This window comes from Astatotilapia calliptera, chromosome 13 (assembly GCF_964374335.1).
Source record: "Astatotilapia calliptera chromosome 13, fAstCal68.1, whole genome shotgun sequence".
NCBI lineage: Eukaryota > Metazoa > Chordata > Actinopteri > Cichliformes > Cichlidae > Astatotilapia > Astatotilapia calliptera.
The window spans coordinates 31,829,292-31,853,504 of NC_137434.1; the positions used below are offsets into that span (position 1 = coordinate 31,829,292).

At 46.6% G+C, this 24,213-nt stretch overlaps 2 protein-coding genes and 1 non-coding gene across 4 annotated transcripts in view; 1 reads left to right on the forward strand and 2 right to left on the reverse strand.

Moving 5' to 3' along the window:
* opn4a (opsin 4a (melanopsin)) overlaps nt 1–16,992 on the reverse strand; it is a 33,640-nt gene extending 16,648 nt beyond the window's left edge. Inside the window, exons 1-2 of one of the 2 annotated variants that reach the window (XM_026190649.2) lie at nt 16,317–16,992; nt 13,181–13,388 (exon numbers count right to left, since the gene is read on the reverse strand). In XM_026190649.2, coding sequence (XP_026046434.1) covers nt 13,181–13,357 — 177 coding nt within the window. In that variant the 5' untranslated portion in view covers nt 13,358–13,388; nt 16,317–16,992. Of the gene's footprint in view, nt 1–13,180; nt 13,389–16,306 lie in introns of both variants that reach the window. The other variant, XM_026190648.2, reaches the window with a different exon arrangement.
* Nucleotides 16,993–21,640: 4,648 nt separating this feature from the next.
* trnak-cuu (transfer RNA lysine (anticodon CUU)) lies at nt 21,641–21,713 on the reverse strand. The gene has a single exon. It is a non-coding gene; the product is annotated as a tRNA-Lys (tRNA).
* Nucleotides 21,714–22,223: 510 nt separating this feature from the next.
* prorsd1 (prolyl-tRNA synthetase domain containing 1) lies at nt 22,224–24,063 on the forward strand. The gene is made up of 4 exons (XM_026190120.2): nt 22,224–22,423; nt 23,190–23,315; nt 23,389–23,478; nt 23,564–24,063. Exons 1-4 carry the CDS (start codon nt 22,343–22,345, stop codon nt 23,774–23,776), a joined length of 510 nt encoding a protein of 169 aa, XP_026045905.1. The 5' UTR covers nt 22,224–22,342; the 3' UTR covers nt 23,777–24,063.
* Nucleotides 24,064–24,213: the final 150 nt, after the last annotated feature.

Below are 24,213 nucleotides of genomic sequence, written 5' to 3' on the forward strand. Positions count from 1 at the left end.
AGAGCCGAGAATTAACTGAAATCATCTTGGTGTACAAACTGAGCGTTTTCCGCGGAGGGACAGTCTAATGAAACGAATCAAACCTAATCAATCGAATGAAACACCAGAGATCCTGAATCGATGATCTTTGTGTGTCACAGCCTCAGTTTGTGTTTGTGGATGGCAACGAATCAGAAACCCACACAGAGGCGTTATGAGGACAGTGTGGGGAGGGCTGCAGATGTTGAGTTTTGTGTTTGGACTCTGTTGAGTTATCTTCAGGTTGTTTCAGGACCTGTACGAGCACGTGGTGAAGAACAACCCAAACGTCAGATGTGAGCGTGTCCTGTAACGAATAGAAACACTGAAGATGTCGTGATGTAATATGCGTGCACGTGCAGATGAGCTGTGTGAGGCTCCGTGTCTCTGTTATCGTGTTTCCTGAGAGGTCGGGTTTTTTGGATGTTTGTTTCTTTATCAGAACAGTTTGTTTCCAAAATAAAAGTTCAGCATTAAAGCTGTGTTTGAGACCACTTCCTGCCGCCAGACTGCCATTTAACATGCCGATGAGTACAAAGGTGGAACCTGTGACATCAGCATCTGTGGGTGGGGCTACCACAAGACCGTCATCCGTGATTGACAGATGCAGCAAACAGATTCTGTCTCCGACTGAAACGAGCCACACGTCTGTCAGAAACGTGGAAGAAGAGTCGTTTAGCGGTCGCGTCCACACGCGTCTGATTCTGGAGGACGGGTGGATCCGTGCTGACGTGGCAAAAACCGGCAACATGGTAAACTGCAGCTGATGCGTCACAGCCGGCATCGCTGCGTTCTCCACAGAAATGGGATGAAACGCGACACAAGTCTGTGCTGCAGTGATGAAACATCCACTGTGGGGATAAATGCTGAGTGTGCTGCACACAAAACACTGCAGAGTAAACTCAGCATGATGCATTCAGGTCCTGTGTTTAGCAGAATCACAGGCTTGGATGGGGGACACACACAGCAGTGGTGTGAGCTGTCCACAAACTTCTGGCCCCGAGTATCCAGTGGAATAACTTGGATTATGGATTGTGCAGAACAGAACAACGTATAAATGATTCTTGGCTTGTTTTCAGCCGTGAAGCAGTTTGGACACGGACACACACAGGTCAGCGTTGGCGTGTGTGACGCCGATGGTTCCTGTCTCCTGCCGTGACCCATGAATGCAGTCGCATCCACCATCAGCTGTTCTCAGAGCCCCGCCTTCGATGATGATGGCGTCTGACAGGTTGGGACAGGAAGGGAAACGTTCAGCTCAGGACGGACGGCCTGCCTCACACAGAGACTCGGAAAAATGACAAAACATGACACAAAGCAACGCCTCCATCACTCACCAGCCACTTCATTAGGTACACCTGTTCTGCTGCTCCTTAGCACGCCAGCAGCTCGTTGGACATAATTGAAGAAGAGCTGCTGAAGTTCAAACGGAGCCTCAGGATGATGAAGAAAAGTGAATAAAGGGAGAAATGAGCCGCGGTTGGTCAGAGCAGAAAGGCCAGGCTGCTTCGAGCTGATGGTGAGGCAACGGGAACTCAAATAAGCACTCATTAAAACCAGCATCTGCAGAAAAGCGTCTGTGAACCTTGACGCAGATGGACAGAAGAGCACAGTCCTGTAGCAGGAACAGCAACCTGGACAGCAGAAGATGGAGAAACGTTTCCTGGTCTGTGAGTCAGTTTAAAGCGTGGCTCCATCCTGCCTGTATCAGTGCTCAGCCTGCTGCTGTGGTGAGGGCCACGGCCTGTCTGAGTGTTGCTGCTGACCACGCCCATCCCTTTCTGACCTCACTCAACCATCCTCTGATGTCATAGTTCACTCAGACGGCTCCACCGTCACAGATCTGTTTAACAGAGCAGCTTTGAGATGTGGAGGAACAGGAGGGTCTGACCAATGATGTCATGATGATGTCATGTCAACATCATTCAAAACCTCTGAGGGGTGTTTCCTGCAGCTTGCTAAACCTGATCCATGAGGAGCTAAAGCAGCTCTGAAGCACACCGTGTAGCAGCAAGGATCAACCGGTGAGGTGGAACGCAAGAGCAAACGAGCCGGGAAAAGCAGGAAACCTCGACAACGAGGAGAATAAAGGTCAACGAAGAAGACTGACGAGGTCAGGCGTGGAAACCGTCACAGCCTGACTGTTATTTATTTTTACGTCTTCAGAGATTGAATAGAATAGAATGACCCTTTATTGTCATTGTACATACTGATGATCTGGACAGTTCCGAGCACATGGACGTGAGGGACTAACATTAAAGTTTGTGTCCCGGCTGGTTTTCACCATCAGTACTAGTTAGTTAAACTAGTGCTGGGACATGGTGTAAAATCAGCCGTTGTATGTTGGTACTCTCTAGAGACTCTGTTGTTTCGGTGCTTTGAGTCTCCTTCTGGGAGGTCTGAACACCCGGAGCGCTGCGATTCCTTCGGCGCTCGTGTGGAAGCTCCTCCTCCGGCGACTTCCACTGGGACGTGACATCGTCGTCTTTACCGATCAAAAAATCCGAAGCTGAATCCGTTCCCGCAGAGACAAAAGTAGTGCAGTAAACTGTGGAGGATTACTGAAATGAGAGATAAGGTTAAAATGCAAAGTCACACGGGGACGTTTGAATCTACATGCTGCTGCAGTCTCAGAGTCGTTATTATGAAAATGTTTTCCGTCTCGTCGGCCGTTTCCGTTTCGCCGCGAGGCCACAGATCCTCCCTGCTGATGAACTCCGTGGAGCGGAGCGCGCCCGTCACAGAGGATTCAGAGTTTCACCACGACACCCGAGCGAGGATCGCTGCAACAGCAGAAATCCTCCCCTGCACTCACTGAGACGCTGATGCGTGCATCTACTGCTCATCTGCCCACATGTGCAGTCACAGAAGTCTGTTATCAGTGATCATCATTGAAGATGCTGCTTCACCTGTAATCACGTCTAAATTCAGCAGCTCAGCGTGGTTTTCATTAGTACTACTGATCACTGCTGAGAGCAAACATGCTAGCATCTTCATGTTTGGGTCATTTTTCAATAACACTTATATTTACAAAAGCTTATTTCCTGTTACCTCCTCATTCCACTGTATTTGCAGCTAAAGTCAATTATTTAAGTAAAATACACTTGAATTTGAATTACAGAGAAATCATAAATATCACCAAAATATTCAGTCTGATTGTTTCAGTAATAATGAATCACATGCTGTGCTGGAATAAACTCGTGAATATAAAAAACTATCATGACACATGAAGCAGTATTTCAGTAATAAGCATTTGTAATAATAACTTTTGTTATTATTCCCACAGGAAACACTAAAGTCAAATAAATGATACGATAATCACTACATTAGGAAACAAAATATTATCAAATATAAGTCATATTTAGATCATATTTGTAGATGTAGATCTAATTGTAGAGACTCCAGTATAATACAGATATAAATATATATAGCTGACATGAAGGTGCCCCTAAAACACGTGTGCAGAGTTTTCAGCACACGTGGTCTGAAATGACAGCAGCGATGATGGAGCGCATGAATGAAGGTTAGCCTCCTCTAAGTGCAGGACGATACGAATGAGCGGATCAGTGCGAGCGTACAGCGGCTTAATAATGAAACACAATCAGTGTTTTTAGTCTCGCTGTAATTACAGTCGTGCTCGGATCGCTCTGCGTGGAATTAATGCTTCGCAGCTTCATGCGTGCTCATTATCGTCCCTCGTCTGCTCTGCAGGGACATTTTTCCCGTCCTCAGAGATCTCACGCTGTCTGTTAGAAGTCATCTGAAAGTCGAGGCTCGCGGGCTGAAGTTTGGACAGGAGGAGACTTATCGGTGGGTCAGCTGATCACAGAGCGTCTTTGTTTCTGCTGCTGTAGACTCAAAGAAAGAAAGGAGCTGTTCTTCCTGGATGACAGAGGCTGTAAAAGCTGAGATCAGCTGACCTGAAAGGTTAAAGTTCCTGTCCTTTCTGTTCCCTCTACGTCTTGGGTCAAACATCTCCAGCTGGTTTGGTTTTCTGCACCTCGTGAGTCTGCTGGACGCTTCACAGCAGGCTGAAGGTCCTGCTGCTTCTCTCTGCAGGAGCGCTGTGCTGCTCGTATGACAGAAAACTGCAGGCACTAGATAGAGCGACATCATCTACTGGTGTCTGTTCTCCAGTTTCACGTGTGGGTTTCTTTTAAAGCCAGACGTTATCCCCACTGCAGCCACAGACTGTATGACACACCACAGATACCCGCTAATTAGTGCTCAATAACGTCCTTCCCTGAAACCTGCAGTTCCTCGGGCATCCAGCAGAGGCAGCAGTGAGTCAGCCCCATAGACTCCCGTGTTAAACCTGTATCGCAAAAATAAACACATTTACCACCTGATACACAAACTATTCTAGTGTTTATAGATAATTTAAAGCTTGCATCATTGGGGGCGTGGCCTCTTTGACCGACAGGTTAATGATGGTGGCACAGGCGGCTGTAGCTGCTAGCTTCACCTGAACTGGACCTCCGGACCGTGTTTGTTCTGTTGGAGCATTTTTAATGACATCATCTGTATTAATTAGAATAATTTATCTGGTCTCTGTGTCTGTGTGACGCTTCCACACAGCAAGCAAGCTAACGTTAGCTGATAACTTCACGCTCTCGTCCAAAGGGTGAAAACACCAAAACCAACGAGTGATGTCGCTGTGGTTCATTTTTTATATACAGTCTATGTAGATTAGCTAATGGAAGCCTGCCTCTAGTGTGGTGGTAACTAGAGGAACTGCAGGTTTCAAAGTGAACAGCAGGTGTTTAAATGAATCTGCAAAACTCGCTTCATTCACAGCGTGAACAAACGATAACGACCAAAACAATCTGTGTGGACATAAAGAAGGAAAAATGCAGTGGAGCAAGTGCACAATATAAGAGAGCGTTGCACGTGCTCACTGGCAGCCTTCCACTGCTGCATAATCCCAACACAAAACACACATAAACAAACACACAAATGATGGCGAAATGTTCCATCTGAGCACGCCGTCCACGTCTTATAACAGGATCAGACGAAGTCAGACTGTGAGGAAGAGCAGTGCAGAAAATCCACATCGCAGGCTTCATGTGGCTCGAATCTTCCAGAGAGGAGACGATGATGAGACCACAGCTTTCCTCATTCCGACACATGATTTACCCTGCGGCTAATACACTAATGCGAAAACACCAGTAATACAGTGGACATTTATTCTTCATGCTGCAGATTATCTGAAAGTGGAATCTGATGGTTTGCTTTGGTAAGATGATTAGAGGAAGCTTCCACAGTCCTGTCTGTCATCAAGATCAATAATTACGTTACAGCTGATTTTTTAATGCAACAAAAAAAAATCTTAGTTTGTTCTAAAAACATAAAACACAAATAAATCTATCAAACAGAACCTGAGTCTGCAGAGAAACATCAATAAAATAGCCTAAACGTCTCCCTGGAAGCACATCTGTCTTCACACTGACCGAACTGGAACAGGTTTCAGTGTTTGAACAATGAGACAGAAAAATTCCAAAGAAATATAAAAGTGGAAACTTGAAAATGAGCTGAAAATCAACAACAATCAGAACCGACTTTGTATTTCTGCAGCTGTGTTTCACCACCAGACACGACCCATCTCTCAGATTTTAATCGACAAATATTGGAACAACTGATCAATATGTTTCTGGAAAAAATAATCATTAGCTGCATCGGTGACTTTCACGTAACGAGGTTAAACAGAGCGAGGAAAAAGGCACATGCTTTTAATTTGAAAAAAAGAGATCAGATGGTTCACAGCGCTAGGGCCTCACGCTGGATATTTCTGAGCGCACAAACACACACACACACACACACGCACACACACACACACGCACGCACGCACGCACACGCACACACACACGCACGCACGCACCAGAGGTGGGACCAAGTCATTGTTTTGCAAGTCTCAAGTAAGTCTCAAGTCTTTATCCTCAAGTCTCAAGTCAAGTCTCAAGTAATGTCAGGCAAGTCAGAGTCGAGTCTCAAGTCACTGGTGTAAAAGTCCGAGTCAAGTCACAAGTCTGAAACTTTGAATTTCAAGTCCTTTCGAGTCTTTAAAAAAAACGAAAAAAAGCATGTTGCAGTTATGCTAAATGTAAATATTAGACCATGTAATTTTTAAATCTGTGTTTTTCTCAACACATGACAAAATAGTGAACTTAGAAAATATACACAAATTGTGAAATTGCACCTCTTTAAAATGCAGCTCAATTAAACTTAGCTCCAAGAATAATTTTCACCGACAGTTCTGAGATAAGCTGCATGTTATTCTTGGATGCGGTTGTAGGACCAGCTTTAAAATCGCATGACAAAAATATCATACACATTAAAAAAAAACTGTATCACCAACGTAGCCTGGACAACATTTGCTAGTTAGATGAAGTCAGCTATCTCATCGTAGCATATTTATATGCATATTTATAATCATACGGTTCTTGGAGTGAGTGCATACACTCATGAAGTTTAGTAACTTCCGGTCACTGCAACAAGCCCAGGTACAGTTTACCGACGGATGGGTGCAGGACCTTGAAATGCACCGTGTAGAACGAAAGACCATCGTACGTATCATAAGTTTACCAGTCTCACAAATCGTCGTCATAAATACACATTCGTTAACCGTTTATTAATAGGACCTTTGAGCTCAAGTGTAATTAATTAGCAGTGGAAATAATTTCTGGTAGCATCACAGAAATGTAGCAGTGACAATAATACTGTATGCTGTAATCATACTGGGCAATTAGTGATACAAAAAACCTGTTTTATCCTGTGAATAAAAGTATATGTTTTTGTCAATGTACCATAATAACAGAAGCGAAACGCAATATTGTGTCAGGACAATTCACTATTTATGCACAATAAATAAAGGAGCATAGCGCGACAATTTCTGTTCAGCGCCAGACTTGCTTGTAACCTATATCACCAATTATGTTATGAAAATGACGTATTAAGTACTAAAAAACACTGACCTTTGTGTAAATGCTTGGAGCAGACTAACCTGTGAGCTGGAGGGTTCTGGGACGTTATATTTGATCTTTGAATGGCTGCAATCCAGTCGCATCTTTGTTACTTTGGAAACATGGTTCGAACAATTTCTCTTCAACGACGTAATCCGATAACAACCGATCTCTTTACCCGTCGGCTTCCCGTGGCTGTCATGCGACCGGCTATTGCAGTTAATAATACAACAGCTTCTTGACATTTTTGTGTTTCTTTTTATCGCTGTGTAACTGATTTTAATTGAAAGCCTGCGTGCGCTAGTACTTCTTGCCACGAGTTCCCAGAATCCTTTGCGGTTCTACCCGTGAATGACGTCACATTTTCAATCTCTATATAATATGCATGTTAAATTTTATATTTGGGGTAAAATATCAAGTCTTTTCAAGTAAACCGGTTCAAGTCCCAAGTCATTGGTGTAAAAGTCCAAGTCAAGTCACAAGTCTTACAACATTTTTTCAAGTCAAGTCTAAAGTCATAAAATTAATGACTCGCGTCTGACTCGAGTCCAAGTCATGTGACTGGAGTCCACACCTCTGGCACGCACGCACGCACACACACGCACGCACACACGCGCGCGCGCGCACACACACACACACACACACACAAATGATGAATAAAAAAACATGAAGTGTGACAGTAATCATTACATTCATCATTAGAACCACAAAGATGCTTGAAAGAGACCCAAAACCACAAGAACACCCAGAACTAAAACAAGCATCTTCATCGTGTCTAAAATCACGACAACAAAAACAACAACAACAAAAACAGCACAGAGAAATGAAATGACTTTAAATAACACAGCTGTGCCCTTTAGTATCTGAGTCTATGGCAGCCTGCACATCAGTCCAGAACGGGTTTGCGTCCGTGAGAGTCCTCACTAAGATGCTAAACAAACCTGAGTGTGTGTGTGTGTGTGTGTGTGTGTGTGTGTGTGTGTGTGTGTGTGAGTGTGTGTGTGTGTGTGTGAGTCCTCTTTTTATCAGTCAACCTTGAAAACTTCCCACGCAACAGCTGACTGAACTGCTGTATCACATGAAAGCTTTCAGCACTCAGTGTGTGTGTGTTTGTGTGTGTGTGTGTGTGTGTGTGTGTGTTCAGGGTCTCTTACACAACAGTCGTTACAGAAGAGATTCCAGTCATGCTGACACAGAAATAATGTTATGAAGCTCTGAGGGGCTCAAACAGGAGGCGAACGTGTCTGTGCTGATTTTAAATAAATTATTATCATAATCATAGACGTACTTCAGATACCTGACCTACTCTCCTCTCCTAGAGCAGCTTTGCATGACTCACAGTTCAGAATAATCCTTCTTTGTCTGATCCTGGGCCTCGGTGCAGAACCTCATTTCACCCTGTCTGAAACAAGCTGTTGTAGCTCCTCCCCCTTTGAGATAACTTCTGATTGGCTGACCCTCATTAACAAAATATTCAAACAGCCGTTCGTGCTGGAAAACCCTCCAATGTGTCTGAATCCAAACAGTCCTGTGAACAAGGGCGGAGCTAAACTTCCTCCACAGCGATATGACTGAAGTTTGAAGACTCACTGACGTTATCTCTGCTGCTGAGGGTGGAGCAACCAGTCACGAGGGTTAGGGGGCAGTTACTGTTTCACACAGGTAAGTTTGGATGGTGAATTAGGCGTTTATCCAGGTTATGTGTTTATCTGAAACATTTGCTAAACAATAAGAATTCAGGAAGAGAACAAATACTGAAAATCAGACAAACTTCAACCATCAGAATATTTATTAAAAGAAAGCCAGAGGTGTGTTTTGGTATGAGAAGCATCGAACATTTCAATTAGTAGAGATGTTGCTTTTTTTTTTCTCACAGCAAATAGACTCTGAAGATAACGGTTCATCGGACGTCTCCTGTTTCCTTGGAGATGGTAGAAGAATTAAACTGTGCACTAGAGATGTCTCAAGACCGGTCTCGGTCTCGACGGACTTTGGTCTTGTCTCGGTCTCGGTCTCCCACTGTGTGAGAGCCGAGCTCTCACACAGTGGCTCAGCTATGCTCCAATCCCTCCATATTGTGGCCAATGACATGCGAGGATATAGGATAATATCATTATGTGAAAAACAGAGAGCATGAGAGCGTGCTGTCCTCTCAGTAAGTGAGTGAGACAGTAGACAGCGGTGAGGAGGGCTGTGCGAGTGCATCGCAAATACACATAAATATGCTCGACACCCGTAAACCTGCAGTTTAAAGACTTTCTTGTCTCGGTCTTGTCTCGACTTTGTCTTGGTCTTGATTCGGCCTGTCTTGGTGCTGTCTTGGTCTTGGTTTAGGCGGTCTTGACTATAAGTCTACTGTGCACACAAAGGATGAAAATATATGACGACAGTGCAGACAGACGTCACACAGAGGCACAGATCCGATGGCAGGCTTCAGCTCCACATGACTTCAGCTTCTGATGGAGCTTTGCAAAACGAACCCTCTGGGCCACAAAAACTCTTCATTTGCTTTGTCTACCTGCCAAACAACATCACACGTCTGCAGCCACGTTAGTGCTGCTACACCAGCCACAAAGCACACAAGCATCCAGCTTCAGATCCTCTCCGTCCAGCCGCGGAGCTCTCAGAAATCTAAGAAATGAGCTGAGACCTTTTCCTTCAGCTTCAGAGCAGAGCCCAGAAGGAGGATGGTAGTGTTTAATGCCTGGAGAATCGCTTCAAAGGTCCAAGATCAACTCTCTGATCTCGGCTCTGCTGCTGCTTATGCTAATCCGGTTCATTTGGTCCTTCAAAGCTACAAAATCAGACAGAGGAGCCGAAGTCAGGAGGATAAAGAGGCTCGGTGGTCGGTGACGCAGTGTATACTGGTATCTTTATAGGTGCCTTTCAGTTATGGAGCAGCGGCTCCACTCTGAGACCCTCCGCTTTTGCAGAAGCATGGTAACTGCAGCCAGAAAGTGAAACCAACTAGGCTGTTTGATCGAAACTTAAAGTGTGGTGTGACGTCGAGAAGTACATAAATAACCTGGCTTCCTTTTATTTGCTTGAGACCTTGTGTGTTCATGTGTTCAGGTCTCCATATTCCGGGACATGTAAAATTAAAGATCATTTTTTAAGTAAAAGACCACTTTGAGCCGTGTCTTTTTTGGCCGTAAAGAATATAAAAGAACGGGATTTAATACTCCACAGGTAAGGAACCACTTCCTCACCTGGATTTTGATTATGACACCAAGATCCTCTGGCATGTGAGACGTAAGACTTTCAGCCAGAAGAGAAGAGCTTTAAAACTGAGCTTTGAGCATATCTCATGACCTCTGTGGTTTCAAAGGAAACCGTCTCAACTAGCCGCATCCTTAAATGTACTCGTGATTTTATACAAATGTCTGATTTTCACTTTAATCGTTTGCTTCTCAGAGCTCAGAAATGTGATGCTCTGTGGGAGACGACGTTCAAACCATGGACATTAAAGAGTCTGATTTCATTGATAATTAATGAGTCAGTGACACCAGCAAATATTTACATGAAGTTTAAAACAAAGTGAAAGTCGGGGCTGCGTGGAAGGAGAATGATCCTCGAAAACATTTCCAGACTCCTCTCCTAAAATCGATGACTCACTCGGTGGAACTTGGGCTGGTTTGTGGGTAATCGAGGAAAATAGGACACTGACGTGTTTTGAGGGTCAGCACCTTGCGCCTCAGGAGGTTAATCCCCGGGAGGATCAGCAGATAACCCTGTGATGGTGAACGGCAGATTAGATGCACACTATGTTGCATTTTCAGCTCTTTGTGGATTGATTTCCACGGAAAGGATTTTCCTCGAAGAACTAAAAAAATTGACGTTAACCTTGTTTACTCATCAATCACCATCAGCTTAGAAATGCACCAATCACCGAGCTCAGCAGACTCGGACCAAGCCGGCACAGATTCAGCTCTGCTTATTTCTGATCAGCTGCACCGGCAGCAGCAGCAGTAGCACCGACCTTTGACCTTTGCTTGGTTGCTCTAAGCCGTGCTCTGACTCACACGTGGCCCGAAGCGCCCCCTTAAATATCACCAAAGGTTATCAGCCAGCAATGTGTCTGCACGCTGGTCCCAAATGAAAACACAAGACAGAGGAGCAGCTTGAGGCGCTGGCGTGTGCCTCCCGCCGTAACGCCTGCAGGGCTCCGCCCCCAATCAGAGCCTTCAGGTGAAGTCTGGGGTCCAGCATCTGTCTGCAGCTGTGACTGAAAACAAGGCTGACTCTCGTCCAGATGTTTTTACCTCATAATAAAACGACATCGTGGCAACAAAACGCTGAACTTACAGCACTGTGTGGCCATCTTCTATCTACAGTCTGTGTTTATAACAACATTGTTTCTGGGAGATGCTGCTGTGTGATAAAACCGTTAAAGATCACATGTAAATGTCATCAAAATGCCAAATTGCAAACAAGAGCAGTGTGAACGTGTCACATTAACCTACATTTGTGTGCCTGCTGGTCACGGGAAGTGCTCCCAGCCTCCTGCGCGCGTCAGCTGACCTCCTGCAGCGCCGTCGTTTATAAATGCGGGGCTCTCACAGAACCGTTTACTGGACTGAGGTTTCCTGCAGTGATACAGACTTCCTCGAACATCACGCCCAGACTCAACCAATGACAGCCAGAGCAGGAAGGACAAAATGTTCTGACTTTAAAAACAAGTGTCGTCTAAATGCCGCCATCCCAAGTCACTGAACACAGACTGTTAGCAGGCGAGGCACAGATTCGATCTACACGAGCGTGCCCCAGCACGCCCCCCAGCGCTCCCCCGACGGCTCATACTGGCCCAAAGCAACCATGTAAACTTTATGGAGGGCCAAAAAGGGTAAACTAACTAAAGGCTTCACAGCTGCAGGAGTGTTAACTCTCCTCTGAAGGCTTCGGGTTGGAATCTGCCCCTGACGGTCGGCGTCCTGCCACCAGAGGTTGGAGACTGTAAACCACAGCAGCACAACTCCAAGCACCTCTTGCAAAGGACACAATACCAAAGTACCCCTGCACGGTACAGTGAGGTGCTGTACTGAGTGTGTAGTGTAGTGTGGACCGTGACACAGTCCACTATGATCACACTTTCACTTTTAGTGGTTCATGGGTACAGTGAAGGAGAGGTGACAGAGGAGCATGCTGGGATAGGAGGAGGTGGAGGCAGGTGATCTGCTGTGGAGAGCTCTCAGGTTCAGGTGATTCATGTCCAGCCAGGAAGAAAACCTGGAGCAGAGGGGGGAAGGAAAAGGACGAGAGAAGGCCAGAGTCAGCTGCTGGAAACCCACCACTATGATTAGGTCCCATGACACTGACTATGCACTGAAGCAGAGAAAAACCGCCTCCACCTCCCGTCACCCAGCTGGTCTGAAGCAACTGAACCGCTGCGAGGGAAGACAGCATGTGAACCACAACCTGCAGTAAACACCAACCTGCCAGCAGAACATCAGAAAGAAGAACGCGGACTCCGCCACTGACAACAGCAGCTCTGAGAGCGCCACACCTCACATCAGCCTGAAATCAGTGTGTGGACACACAGCAGCCTCACACGCTGTTCTCAGCACGCCACCAATCACCTGAGCCACCCGCAGCGTGTTCCGCAGCCTCAGTGTGTGTGTGTGTGTCAGCATGTGTTTAACTTCAGTTTAACTAGAAAGCATGCTGGGCTCACAGCTGTACAGATGTGCTTTGCTAAGCGCTGTTGGGTTCATACAGACACACAGAGCCTGCAGTAAACCTGGATGCACTCAGACCGCCGCTCTCTGATTTCTGCTGCTGTCACTCTGAATTAACGTCACTTTTCCCGATCAATAATTTAATTAATACTTTAATGAGCTCATGATATGAGGCTGATCAGTTAGTTGTCAGATTAATGATCAGCTGCACTTTAAAGCCCCGAGGACACCGACGAAGCGAACCTCAAACTATGAATGTGAGATTTGAGTTTTCAGCACTAGATTTAAACCGCAGGTACCGGTACCGACTCTGTCTGACTCACTGCTCGGTTTGTCACACTTCACAGAATTTTCTTTGTGTTTAAACAAAGCTCTCCGCTCTCCCGCGCCGCAAGCGCCGTGCGTAAAACCACCGAAGAACCGCCGAGTGGATCAAAACGCGCTCTGGCAGGTGGAAGCTGCTCAGGTGTGTTTGGATCCTGCGATCAGAGGAATCAAAGAAATCAGAGGATTTAGAGGGAGACTTACGGTCGTAGCGGCCGCAGCCGGCAGTTGGAGCTCCTTGAGCTGGAGCGCGTCAACGGCCGAGTCGTTGGAGCTCCACGCGGAGGATCCTGACAGCTCCAGGGTGTCCGGGTGGCGCGCGGCCGTACAGTTCGCCTCACGGTCGCTGCAGGAGATGATGCTCTGCCGCGCCGAGCGCATGCTCTGAACTGCTCTCTGCTCCGCTCGCGGACTGCAAGCACAAGGGGAGAGAGGGGAGAGAGGGGGTGGGGGGGGGGGGGGGGTTAGTTCATGGAGGTCTGACTGCAGGTGTGACAGGTGGGAGAGAGAGGAGCCACAAACAGCAACACGTGATCAGCATTATACGGTTTCGTTTTATTCTCTCTGTGAGAAAAAATCCGCAGTTCCTCTAACATCCGCCAGAGGCAGCAGTGAGTCTGGGCTCAGAGATCACGCCTACTTCCTAACACCTGGATTCCATCACTCACCTGTTTACACTAGCTGTGCCGCCAAAACGTCGGCTGCATCCTTCGGAGGACGCATTTGTAGGCCAATTACGTCACAGCCAGGCGACGAAGGCTGTCCCAATTTGTCGACTCCTTCAAATGCATCCTTCATTTCCCCGGATTTGAAGGATGGGTCGGTGTGTCCTTCGTGGCCCACCATGTCCCAGAATTCATAGCGCGGCCGAGCCGGTTTCAGCTTCCAACAATGGTGGCCGCTGCTTAGTTTTAATATTACTCTTATTATTCTTTCTAGGTCACAAAATAAACTTTTAACATATTTCCAGGCGAGAATGTAGCTGTGTAAACTTCAAATATCTGCTTGGTTTATCAAGACATCACATATTTGCAAAAGGGCTTTGACGTTTTCGGTGACGTCTGTTACCCACCAGCTCGATAGCTGACCCGGGGGTTCAATGGTCACTAGAGCCCGTGAGAGCAGCGGACTCCCGGCTTCATCGTTTTCAGACCCCCGCTGTCTGTCGCTACTCGGCTTAAACATGATATATAAGTCACTCGGATAACTTAAAAATGTTGTTGTTTGGCTTTTTTCAGTGTTTTATTTGTTCTGGAGTAAATCGGTTTGGCTGAGATCAAAATTATTAGATTATTAGATTAAATAAAACTTTATTAATCCATCGGGTGGGTTCCTCCGGGATTTTCACACAGCTGAATAAACGTCAAACAGAAAACTGATTAAACAGAAGTGTGAGACGGTCAAGAGTTTACTCCAGTGTCCTGTTATATTTTAGATAGCAAGGAGCAGACGGCCGAGTTTATTAAACTCCACCGAGACAGCGCTGACGCAGATCTGAAGGCCAGACCGTCACATTTCACAACCTCACACTTCCAGCCTTCTCGGTCTTCGAAGAAACCCGGCCCACGTAGACCGCAAAGGCCGGGTCCTCCAAAGGGACACAGCTACTGTGTTCATGTTTTAAATATTAGGGGCGTGGCCTCTCTCTGCTAGCTCGAGCTGTTTAAGGACAGCATGGCTGCTCTGTTTTTAGGGTTCAGTGTGCAGACCTGAGGAGCCGGGATCAAACCACGGACCTGCTGCTGTCGCTGCTCAGCCACAAGTTTCCAAGTCTGATCTTCAGTTTTCATCAGAATGAGGTTTGTGATGATGTCGGTGGACTTTTGATCCGTTCGTCAGTTATATCAGAATAAAATGAAGCGTTAACAACTGACAGAAAACAGACAGTCTGGTTCTGCGCCCGCGGACAGGACGCCATGCAGGACGATGCTGCTGCACACCAACAAAGACATCTGGACCTTCGTTACTTATATTCGGTCACTGTGGGAAACACAGAGGTCCAAAGATAATGTGCAGTCTGTAGGTCTGTAAAACCCCAGCCTTCGCTCCTGTGTTACTGGTGTCACTGGTGTCACTGGTGTCAGTATATCCAGTGTATGTGAAACACGGCGTCACACTCTGGGCTGTCAGCTTTAATGTCCACGTTGTTCAACACTGACACCAACACATCACAGTGAGCATGTCTGACGATGGGAAGCTTGGCAGTCGTATAGCAACAGTAACCAAGGTGATAAGGACGCGTGGAGAAAAACATTTGAAATGAAATGTAATGCATATTCAAACAAACGGTCTGAGAGGTGAAAGGCTTTCTTCCTCTGGAGCAGCACATTAGTGTTAATCAGAGGCTGGACTCTAACCTCAGACCGTGAAGAGAAGAATGAAAAGAAACTGTGTGGGAGGCGAAAGTCAACCTGAGAGCGTCTGACCTCACACAGACCACCAAAGCAGCTCCAACACAGCTTACTGGAAACATTTAAAGGTTTTATCTTCCTCCAAACTCATCACACCTTTAAAGGCTCTGCAGACTTTCACATTACTCGTTTTTCGTGCACAGACACTTCGAAGCTAAATGTCAGCAAAACCTGAACAATTCATTATATTTGAATTATTTTTACAAAGCACCTAAAACTCAGTTTCCAGCTGTTTTCAACTGTTCATTCAAATGTTGCATTTGAGTGAGTTAAACCTATAAAAACATCCTTCCTGTAATTATTCAGTGTTTTATGGACGTTTGTCAAATGCATCTCTCATCAAGTCATCCTGAGCCACAAACATCCTGTCACAACGTAGAAGCTACGGTCAGTTTCTGGTTAAGTGGCTTTTACAATCCTTTATTCTAAAAGTGTCACTGACATTAACAACGTCTGCTTTGAGACTGAGCTGGCCAATAATGTATCAGAACAGTATATATGGCAACAAATGTAAGATAATGGTTCTATAGATGGTTTTATAATGTAGGTGCGATAACACAAGATACTCACAGGAAGGTAATGTCTTTGATTTCTCTATAACCTGTTTGTAAATCACTACAGTCTTTCAATACAAACAAAGATAAAACAGCTAAAACAATTAGAAACATCAGAAATGACCTTTTGCAACATGGAAACAAATCTGTCCTCGTTCCCGTGTTCAGTGTTAACCTCACAGCAGGATCAGGTGGACGAGAACGTCAGCTGGACGAACTTAACAGTGATCATTGAATCACTTCAGTTTTCTCTGCTTTTGTTTCTGACAGTGTCAAACAAAGATGCACAAAGCCAGCACACAAGTGCCAAACAAGCAGAAAAATGTCCATGTGCACTGTGAACATGCAGAACACCTGAGACTGACCTCTCTGTACCTGGAAGCACGAAGAAGCTGGACGAGCTGAGCTCTAAGCTTCGAACGCCCAGAGCCGAGAGGAGATCTTCTGCTTCAGCGTCCACGCACTTCCACGTTTCTCCAGGCAGCTGCCAACACAGAAAGCTCCACAGACGTTCAGATCGTGTCAGGGAGACGCTCAGAACCAGCTGACGATCTGCAGACGAGGCTGATCGCAGGTACTCGTACTTATAACGAGGGAGGAATGCCTCCCCCGCGGGGGGAAATGTGGGTCTTCAGGTCAGCGCTCTGATGAAAAGTCATTACGCTGATTATCTGCTGGCCTGCTGCAGCTTAGCGAGGACTGGAGACACAATGAGAGGACAGCAGAGGTCAGGCTGGTTTCATCAGAGTGGAGAGATTCCTGTCACCGTCAGATTTTACTCTTATTTTCTTCTGTCTTTCTGTTTACTCATTTGTGTTTTATCCACTTCCTGTCAAACTTCCTTTTCCATTTGTCTGGTCATGGTTTTACTTCCTGCTTCTGAGCGTCTCCTCTTCTGTGGATGTCCTCGTCAGGTTCACCTGTGTCTGAGCCCAGGCTGCAGCTTGTTCTTCCTTCTTGTTGTATTTTTGTCTGAATATTACTCTGTCTCCGTTCTCTGGAAGCGGACGGCGCTTAAATCCATCCAAAGGAACGGTTCAGGTGTCTTTTTTCAATCTAAAGATGAAAGTGGAGTGTCTGTGGATAACAGCTGGTTTGGTCCATTTTCACATAGTAACGGAAGCATAAAAACTCAGGCTCGGTCGTGCAGGAACGATCAGTTGCTGCTTCCTGCTCAGTATTGGAGGTGAAGCTTCCCCCTGTCCTGTTTCCGGTGTCCTCCGCCTGCAGGGTTAAATAAGACGGCGTGTCTTATTTAACCCTGCAGGACACGAACCTTCTCCAGCTCTCCTCACATTATTGTTTTTTCCTGTATGTAGATGAAACTGAACGTAATTACAGCTCTCAGTTGTGTTATAAAGTGTTAGCAAGTTTTCACAAGACATCCAACGTGTGGCAGAATAAACGGTTGTTCTCAGTCAGCTGTTTCTAAAATTTGGAGCACGTGCAAACAGAGTCAGGAGGAGTGTTAGTGAGAAATCAGCTGATCACTTCCTGTGTCACTTCCTGCTCCGTGCGCTCTGTGAAACAACTAAAACACTGTCATGGTCCCCGTCCTCTCCGGCTGGCTCGTGATGGCTAAAGGTTTTCTTTATGTTTCTCTCTCCTCCTTTCTCCTCTCTCCCTGGGCGGAGCTGGTTATCGTCTCTGGAACGCTGACCCTCCCGTGTTCGTGCTCTCAGCTGTCTTCGCCTGTTAGACTAACCTGTGTTCTGTGCATAGAGTTTCCCGGACCTGTTGACGGACCCTTCCCTGTGATTCCTGTGTGTGGCTGCGTGAATGGAGATCAGGACGAGAGTGGCTAAAGAGGAGAGTGTGTGGATTACCTCTTCCCCCCGGACCCCTTCTCTCTGTACACATATACTGCACTGTGGTTCACCCTTTTGTAAATAAACTGTAACCTTTGACCCTGATGGCTGGCTTTAAATCCCAGTGTTTCCTGTTTTTTCTATTTGTGTCTAACATTTAAAGTTTTGTTCTGAGTGGTGGTCTCAGCTGTTGCTGATATTGTTTCCCTTTATGTTTCCTGCCTCACTGCTGAACATGAACCTGGTCCCTGGTTTCCTACGACAGTTTTCTCTGCAGTCTGTTTATATTTCAGGTATCTTCGGGCTTTTGCATTATTGAGTTTTCTTGTGTGATCCCTGCCTGTGCCTGTCCCACCTCTGTCTGTTACCTGTCTCGTCTCCACGTTTATTCACTTGTTCGTCCGCCTCGGTTTGGTTCGTTCACCTCACACAGGTATTGAACTTTTCCTTTGGTCGTTGTCGTGTTGTTGCCGTATCCTCCTCACGCCGTGTTCTCTGTGTCTTTTGCGTCCTGCTTCAAACTTCTGGCTGTGCCTTTGTTTTGCATCGCCTTCTGAGTTTGTGTTGTCCAACAATAATCCGTCTCCGGAGTCCTGCACTTCCAACTTCCTGCTTCCACGCAGCCACAGATTTTGTAAATGGTTGCATCAAAACCTGTTAAAAGGGAGTTTTGTCCAATATTAAATTTAGTTTAATGATCTGAACATGTAAGTGTGACAAATATGCAAAACACTAGAAAACCAGGAAGAGGGCAGAGGTTCACAGCTGGAACCGCTGGCAGCAGCCGCGAGGTTTGGCTGTGAATGAGCGCTGACTGCTTCCTCAGTGAGGTCAGCGAAGACGTGAGCGACTGTTGGAGGTTCTTGAAAGGACGGCACGTGCTGCAGGATGAACTGCGGAAAGGAGCAGATGTTTCTCAGCCGGAGCTTCGATACGTCTCCTGAAGACAAGTTTCACACCTCAAACTAACAAACATGAGTGCAGGATGTTGGTGTTTAAGACCAAGCGGCACATTAGAGCACATTTCTGGCCCAAAGAACACAAAAGTGCAAGACAGATGACAGCACATGAGTTCAGGGTCATGACCTCGTCCTTACTTTCACTTTGACTGGCACTGAGTTACAATCAAGAACCGAAAGAGAAGGCGTCAAATCACAGCACGATTATTAAAAAACACAAAGACACAAAGTGGGGCTAAATGATGACAAATCTCACAAACCACAGGGACACTAAATGGCTAAAAGAAAAGCACAGTGTGTGGTGGGAGTGAAGATGACTGCAAAGCAATGAGAAATGACTCAAGCAGAAAGCTTTTTAAAAAGGTGCAAAATATCCACCAAGTGATGCTTAATGCCTACAGAGGGGCTCAAAATGACTAAAAAGGTTTCTTTATGAGTACAAAGGGATGGACAACAACATCAAAGAGGTGCAGAAGGATTAGAAAAGGGCTGCAAAGAGACTTAAAATGACAAAAAGGATGCAGCATGACTCTATAGGAGTGTGAAATTCCTGCACAAGGATGCAAAACCACCCTGAAGTGCAGATAGATGAGCACAAAGATATAATGAACTATTACAAAGGAACAGAACGACTTCAAAGGGATGCAATGTGCGACATACGGCTGTGAAACGTCTATAAAAGGACAGAAAATGACCTCAGACAGCATCAGCTCACAGTAACGTACATTACTGTGAAATGTACAGTTCCACTACTGTCCAGCAGAGGCAGCGGTGAGTCAGTCCCATGTGTACAGACACTGTTTGGTCTCCGTAGATAATTTCCTCCTTCATAAGAACTGTGAGTATGAGCTGATGTAAAGGTTTACATCAGCTCATACTCAGCACATTTACAGTCATAAAGACATTTACCTTCTGATTTTCAGCGCTGTAGTTAATTAATTTCTGACTGAAACTGAAACAAGTGTAAAAACTGCACTTTAACCCTGTGGAGTTTCTCCTGAAGCAGGCCCTGCTGAGATTCAAACACAGCCTCTGCTGTTTAACCAGCCGCAGCACTGCAGCTGAAGCAGCTCCACCCGTCCAGGGTGATGGAGCAGCTGGTGGTGTTTGCACCTTTGAAGAGCAGCTTTGCATTGAATAAGAAGACTTCTAATGATGGGCTGCTGGCTCAGCTCACCAGGTCAGGTAGCCTGTGCTGTATGCTGTGAGGCTGCTGTAGAGGTCAGATGATGTCGACGGGTGTTTGATCTGCTGGCCTTTCTTCCCAGTTCCCACCGTTTCCCCCTCTTGCCTCCCCCTGTCTCGTCTTCCTTTGCAGCTCCGAGCGCACTCTGTTGGCGTTGCACTTTTTAGTTTCTTCCCCAGAAACAGCAGCAGCACATGCAGCGCTGTCAGGCCAGCAACGTGGACTCTTCAGTGTTTACGTGTCGTGAGTTAGACTTGGTCATTAATCATGTTATTGTGCAACAGGCTTTCAGTGTGTGTGTATGTGTGTGTGTGTGTGTGTGTGTGTGTGTGTGTGTGTGTGTGTGTTTGTGTCACTAAAAGCTGCTTTGTAGAAAAAATCAGAGCGAGATGTTTTAGTTTTTATGTTTTCGTGGTTTGACACACTGAGCAGCATCGACCCATGGAAGGATGATTTCAATCAACTGTGTGTGTGTGTGTGTGTGTGTGTGTGTGTGTGTGTGTGTGTGTGTGTGTGTGTGTGTGTGTGTGTGTGTGTGTGTGTGTGTGTGCATCCATTTAATCAACAGTTAAACTGATGGAAGCTGAGATGAATGTAGGACACTGAGTGCGCACTCTCAGTAGGGTGGATGTTAGAGTCCAGGAGCAAACATGTGGACTAACACTGAGCAGGAAAAGGAAGACGAGACAGAGGGAGGGAGAGGGGGAAACAGTGAGGGGATCAAACACCTGTCGACATCATCAGGAAAAGCCTCATCAATACGTAATAATAAGAGTCAAGCTCACACCTGAGCAGTGATTCTAGGAAGTGAGCCTCCGAGTGTGCGTCCCCTTATGACGCCTCACACAAAACACACAAACTGCCTTTCATTCTTAATGAACAGAGCTCATGAAGCTGTGCAGCAGCTGTGCAGCAGCTGTGCAGCAGCTGTGCAGAAGCTGTGCAGCAGCTGTGCAGCAGCTGTGCAGCAGCTGTGCAGCAGCTGTGCAGCAGCATGCTCACATCCAGGTGGGACAGTTTAAACACCTGGACGGCCTCACAGGAGGTTCATGAATGTGTGAAGGAGGACATGCAGAGGCTGGAGTTGGAAGAACACGACCACGTCAGAGGGGACGCTGCTGGGACGCTTTATCCAGCTAAGCCACGGCGCCTCCTACAGGCCTTCAGTCAAGTTAAACATAAACCGTGGATCTGCAGCTCAGGTGAAAGGCGAGGATTTCAGGTGGGGCCGCTCCATGGTCCTCCTTCTCCTCATGTGTGGTCACATTTATGTTTGATTTGAACTGTGAGTTGATGAATGAACCTTGGAAACACGTCACCGTAAGCTGAATGATGAAGCGTGCGCCTCCTGTCGTGCGACTCCTATGAACATAAACACACTTTGCACTGATGGGTGGATGAGCAGCGTGAGTGTGTGTGTCACATATTTCATTGGTGTGTAAAGAAACATCTGGTGGAAGTGATGTGGAGATCAGGACTTCTGCTCCAGCAGCTGCTGACGCAGGAAACAGCAGGAGGAGCTGACGGAGGAGACACAGGTGAAGCGTTCAGGGTTCAAAGTCAGGAACACTAAAGCTGGACCCCTCAGAGCTGCTGGAAGTTCAGATGTGTGGTCACCTCTGACCATCAGGGTCTCGTGTTCATTGTCCTGCCCTCTGAAACGTCATGTGCTCCTGCTCCCTGCATGTTTTTTATTTTAAACTCCTCATAATCCCACATGTGGGAAATTTCGTAAATAAAGGTCAACGCCCAACGTGGGGCTCAAACCCACGCCCTTGAGATTAAGAATCTCATGCTCCACCGATTGAGCTCGCCGAGCTTACGTCCTTGGCCTCTGATACCTCTGTATCGTTCACATCCATCCCTGATGTGGATGTTTCTTATGCAAAAAGCTGAAGTAACGAGTCTGACTTAAACTGAAAGGATGATAAAGTCGAGACGCGGAACTTAAAATGTGAGGAGTAAAAAACAAAGTACGGCTACTGAAAAGTCCGCTTAAGTACTCATGTAACAAAGTATTTGTACTTCATCACCTCTGAAACTGTGTGCATCTGTGTGTGAGTCTGTGTGCGTATGTGTGCATGTAGGATTTTAATCTCAGCACTCAGATTTTCGGGTTAAATGGAATTGTGTTGACGCTCGGAGGCGCTGTGATTGTCTCTCTGACCCGTCGGTGCTACTTTGACCCAAATCGAACAGTTTTATAATTTTCATTTTCTAAAAGAGTTCGAGCTGCACGCAGATCCTTCCCCATTACAACCTGCACTATGAGCGGGCACCCCGTGCTCAGTTTGAGTAGCTGGCTCTGTTCCTCAGTCACACGGTGGCACTGTGACAGGAAGCGAGCGGCCAGCTGCAGGAAATTAGCTGCAGAAGAAGAAGAGCTGCTCCTCAGCGGCTACCTGCCGGGTCCACCTGTGTCCGTTTGAGCTGCTGTCTCACGTGAAGATGTCGGAGGACCTGCGCGCACAGCTGGAGAAACATCTGCAGACTTTACACATCCAGACGAGATGCGTGGAGCACCCGCCGGTAAACCGGACAGCCCGACTACACCGAATCCCATTAGCGCTTCTGGCATTTTCAACATCCCCGTCTGACTCTAGATCATATAAATACGTGAAAATATGCTCGGAGACATTTCCACAATCGGAGAGACTCGCACTTTTATTCGGCGCCACGCGTGACCATGATAGGCTCCTGATGCGCGCTCACGGTTGTGGAAGTGCGCGTTTCCTCCTCAGTTTCTCGCTCTTTCAGTTTCACTGACACGTGGGGGAGTAACAAAGTTGTCAGCTGAAGTAAAGAAGAGCCGCTTTGCTTGCCGTGTGTGTGCTGAATTCACGAGCACACGAATTCACGTTAAAATTACGTGATGACGTTTAGGCGCAGTCAGCTGTGTTTGCGCAGAATCTGTTTATCCTGAAATGCGCAGTGTTTTTGAACGGGATCCGTTGGGACGGGCGCTTTAGAGCTCCGCTCAGAATCGAGCGCGCCGTGAAAAAGCAGATATGACTTTGAATGCCTGACTTATGTGCATATATTTATGTACTTCCTGTCTGCTGCAGCTTTCATAAACTGCTCTGACACGTTTGTGCTGCAGGACCTGCTGTGACCTGCAGAGGGCGCCAGACCACAGAGTTTGGTTTAGTCCTGCAGGCATGGATGGCATTACAGTCAGACAGCTTTATTAATGTAGGAAACCAGGAAGAGTTGCAAGAGGCTTTGATGTTAGTAATACAGCTTCCACAAAGCTTCCACAAAGAGCCCGCTCTCACCCACTCTCCTCCTCCTGCAGGTGTTCACGGTGGAGGAGATGATGCCTCACCTGCAGGGCGTGAATGGCGCCGTCACCAAGAACCTGTTCTTGAAAGACAAGAAGAAGAAGGGGCTTTGGCTGGTGTCGGCCCGCCATGACCGCCAGGTCAGCTCCTCCACATGACCTCTGACTTAAAAACTAAAGACTAACACCTCACTTCCTCTCGTTCCATCTGCAGGTGAACCTTAATGACCTCGCCAAGAAGCTTGGTGTCGGGAGTGGAAATCTGCGCTTCGCAGATGAGGCAGCCATGTTGGAAAAGCTGAAGGTAGGAAGGATCAAAACTGGGAGGGCCAATTATTGAGCTGGATTCACAGGTCACAGCTTTAGACTCCTCCTCTCCTCTCCTTCAGGTGGGTCAGGGATGTGCGACGGCTCTTGCTCTGCTCTTCGATCAGGATCGCAGCGTGAAGTTCGTCTTGGACCGGGACCTGGTGGAAGGAGGCCACGAGATGGTCTACTTCCACCCGATGACCAACGCTGCCACCATGGGGCTCAGACCGGACGACCTGCTGCGCTTCCTCAAGGAAACGGGACACGAGCCAATCCTGGAGTGCTTCGAGTAAAACGGACACCTGGTTTAAAAGCGACGCGAGAGCGGTCCTGGTCGGGCTGAGAGCAGGATACGGCCGTCTGCCGCCGAGGATCTTGAGAAGCTTCATGCTAGGCTCTAAGTGTAAAAAGGAACATTTTAAAAACGTGTTTGTGTGCAGCGATGAGAATCTGCAACCTGAACAAACTGTCATGTTTAGCAAAGTCCCCAAAATTAAGATTTATTCACTGAAATTTGACCCTGGATGTTATTTATTATCCTGCAAATGTAAAGCGAGAGAATAAAAAGCTTTGTCATCTCTGTTTGGCTTTAAATTAAGAGTTTATCAGAAAGATGAAACAGCCTGTAAGAAGGTAAAACACGAGGGTCACAGTTACTTATTTTAATAATTACACAAATAAGAATCAAGTTACATGGTTCTGACAGTATTTAAAGGGTTTGGTGAGAAAC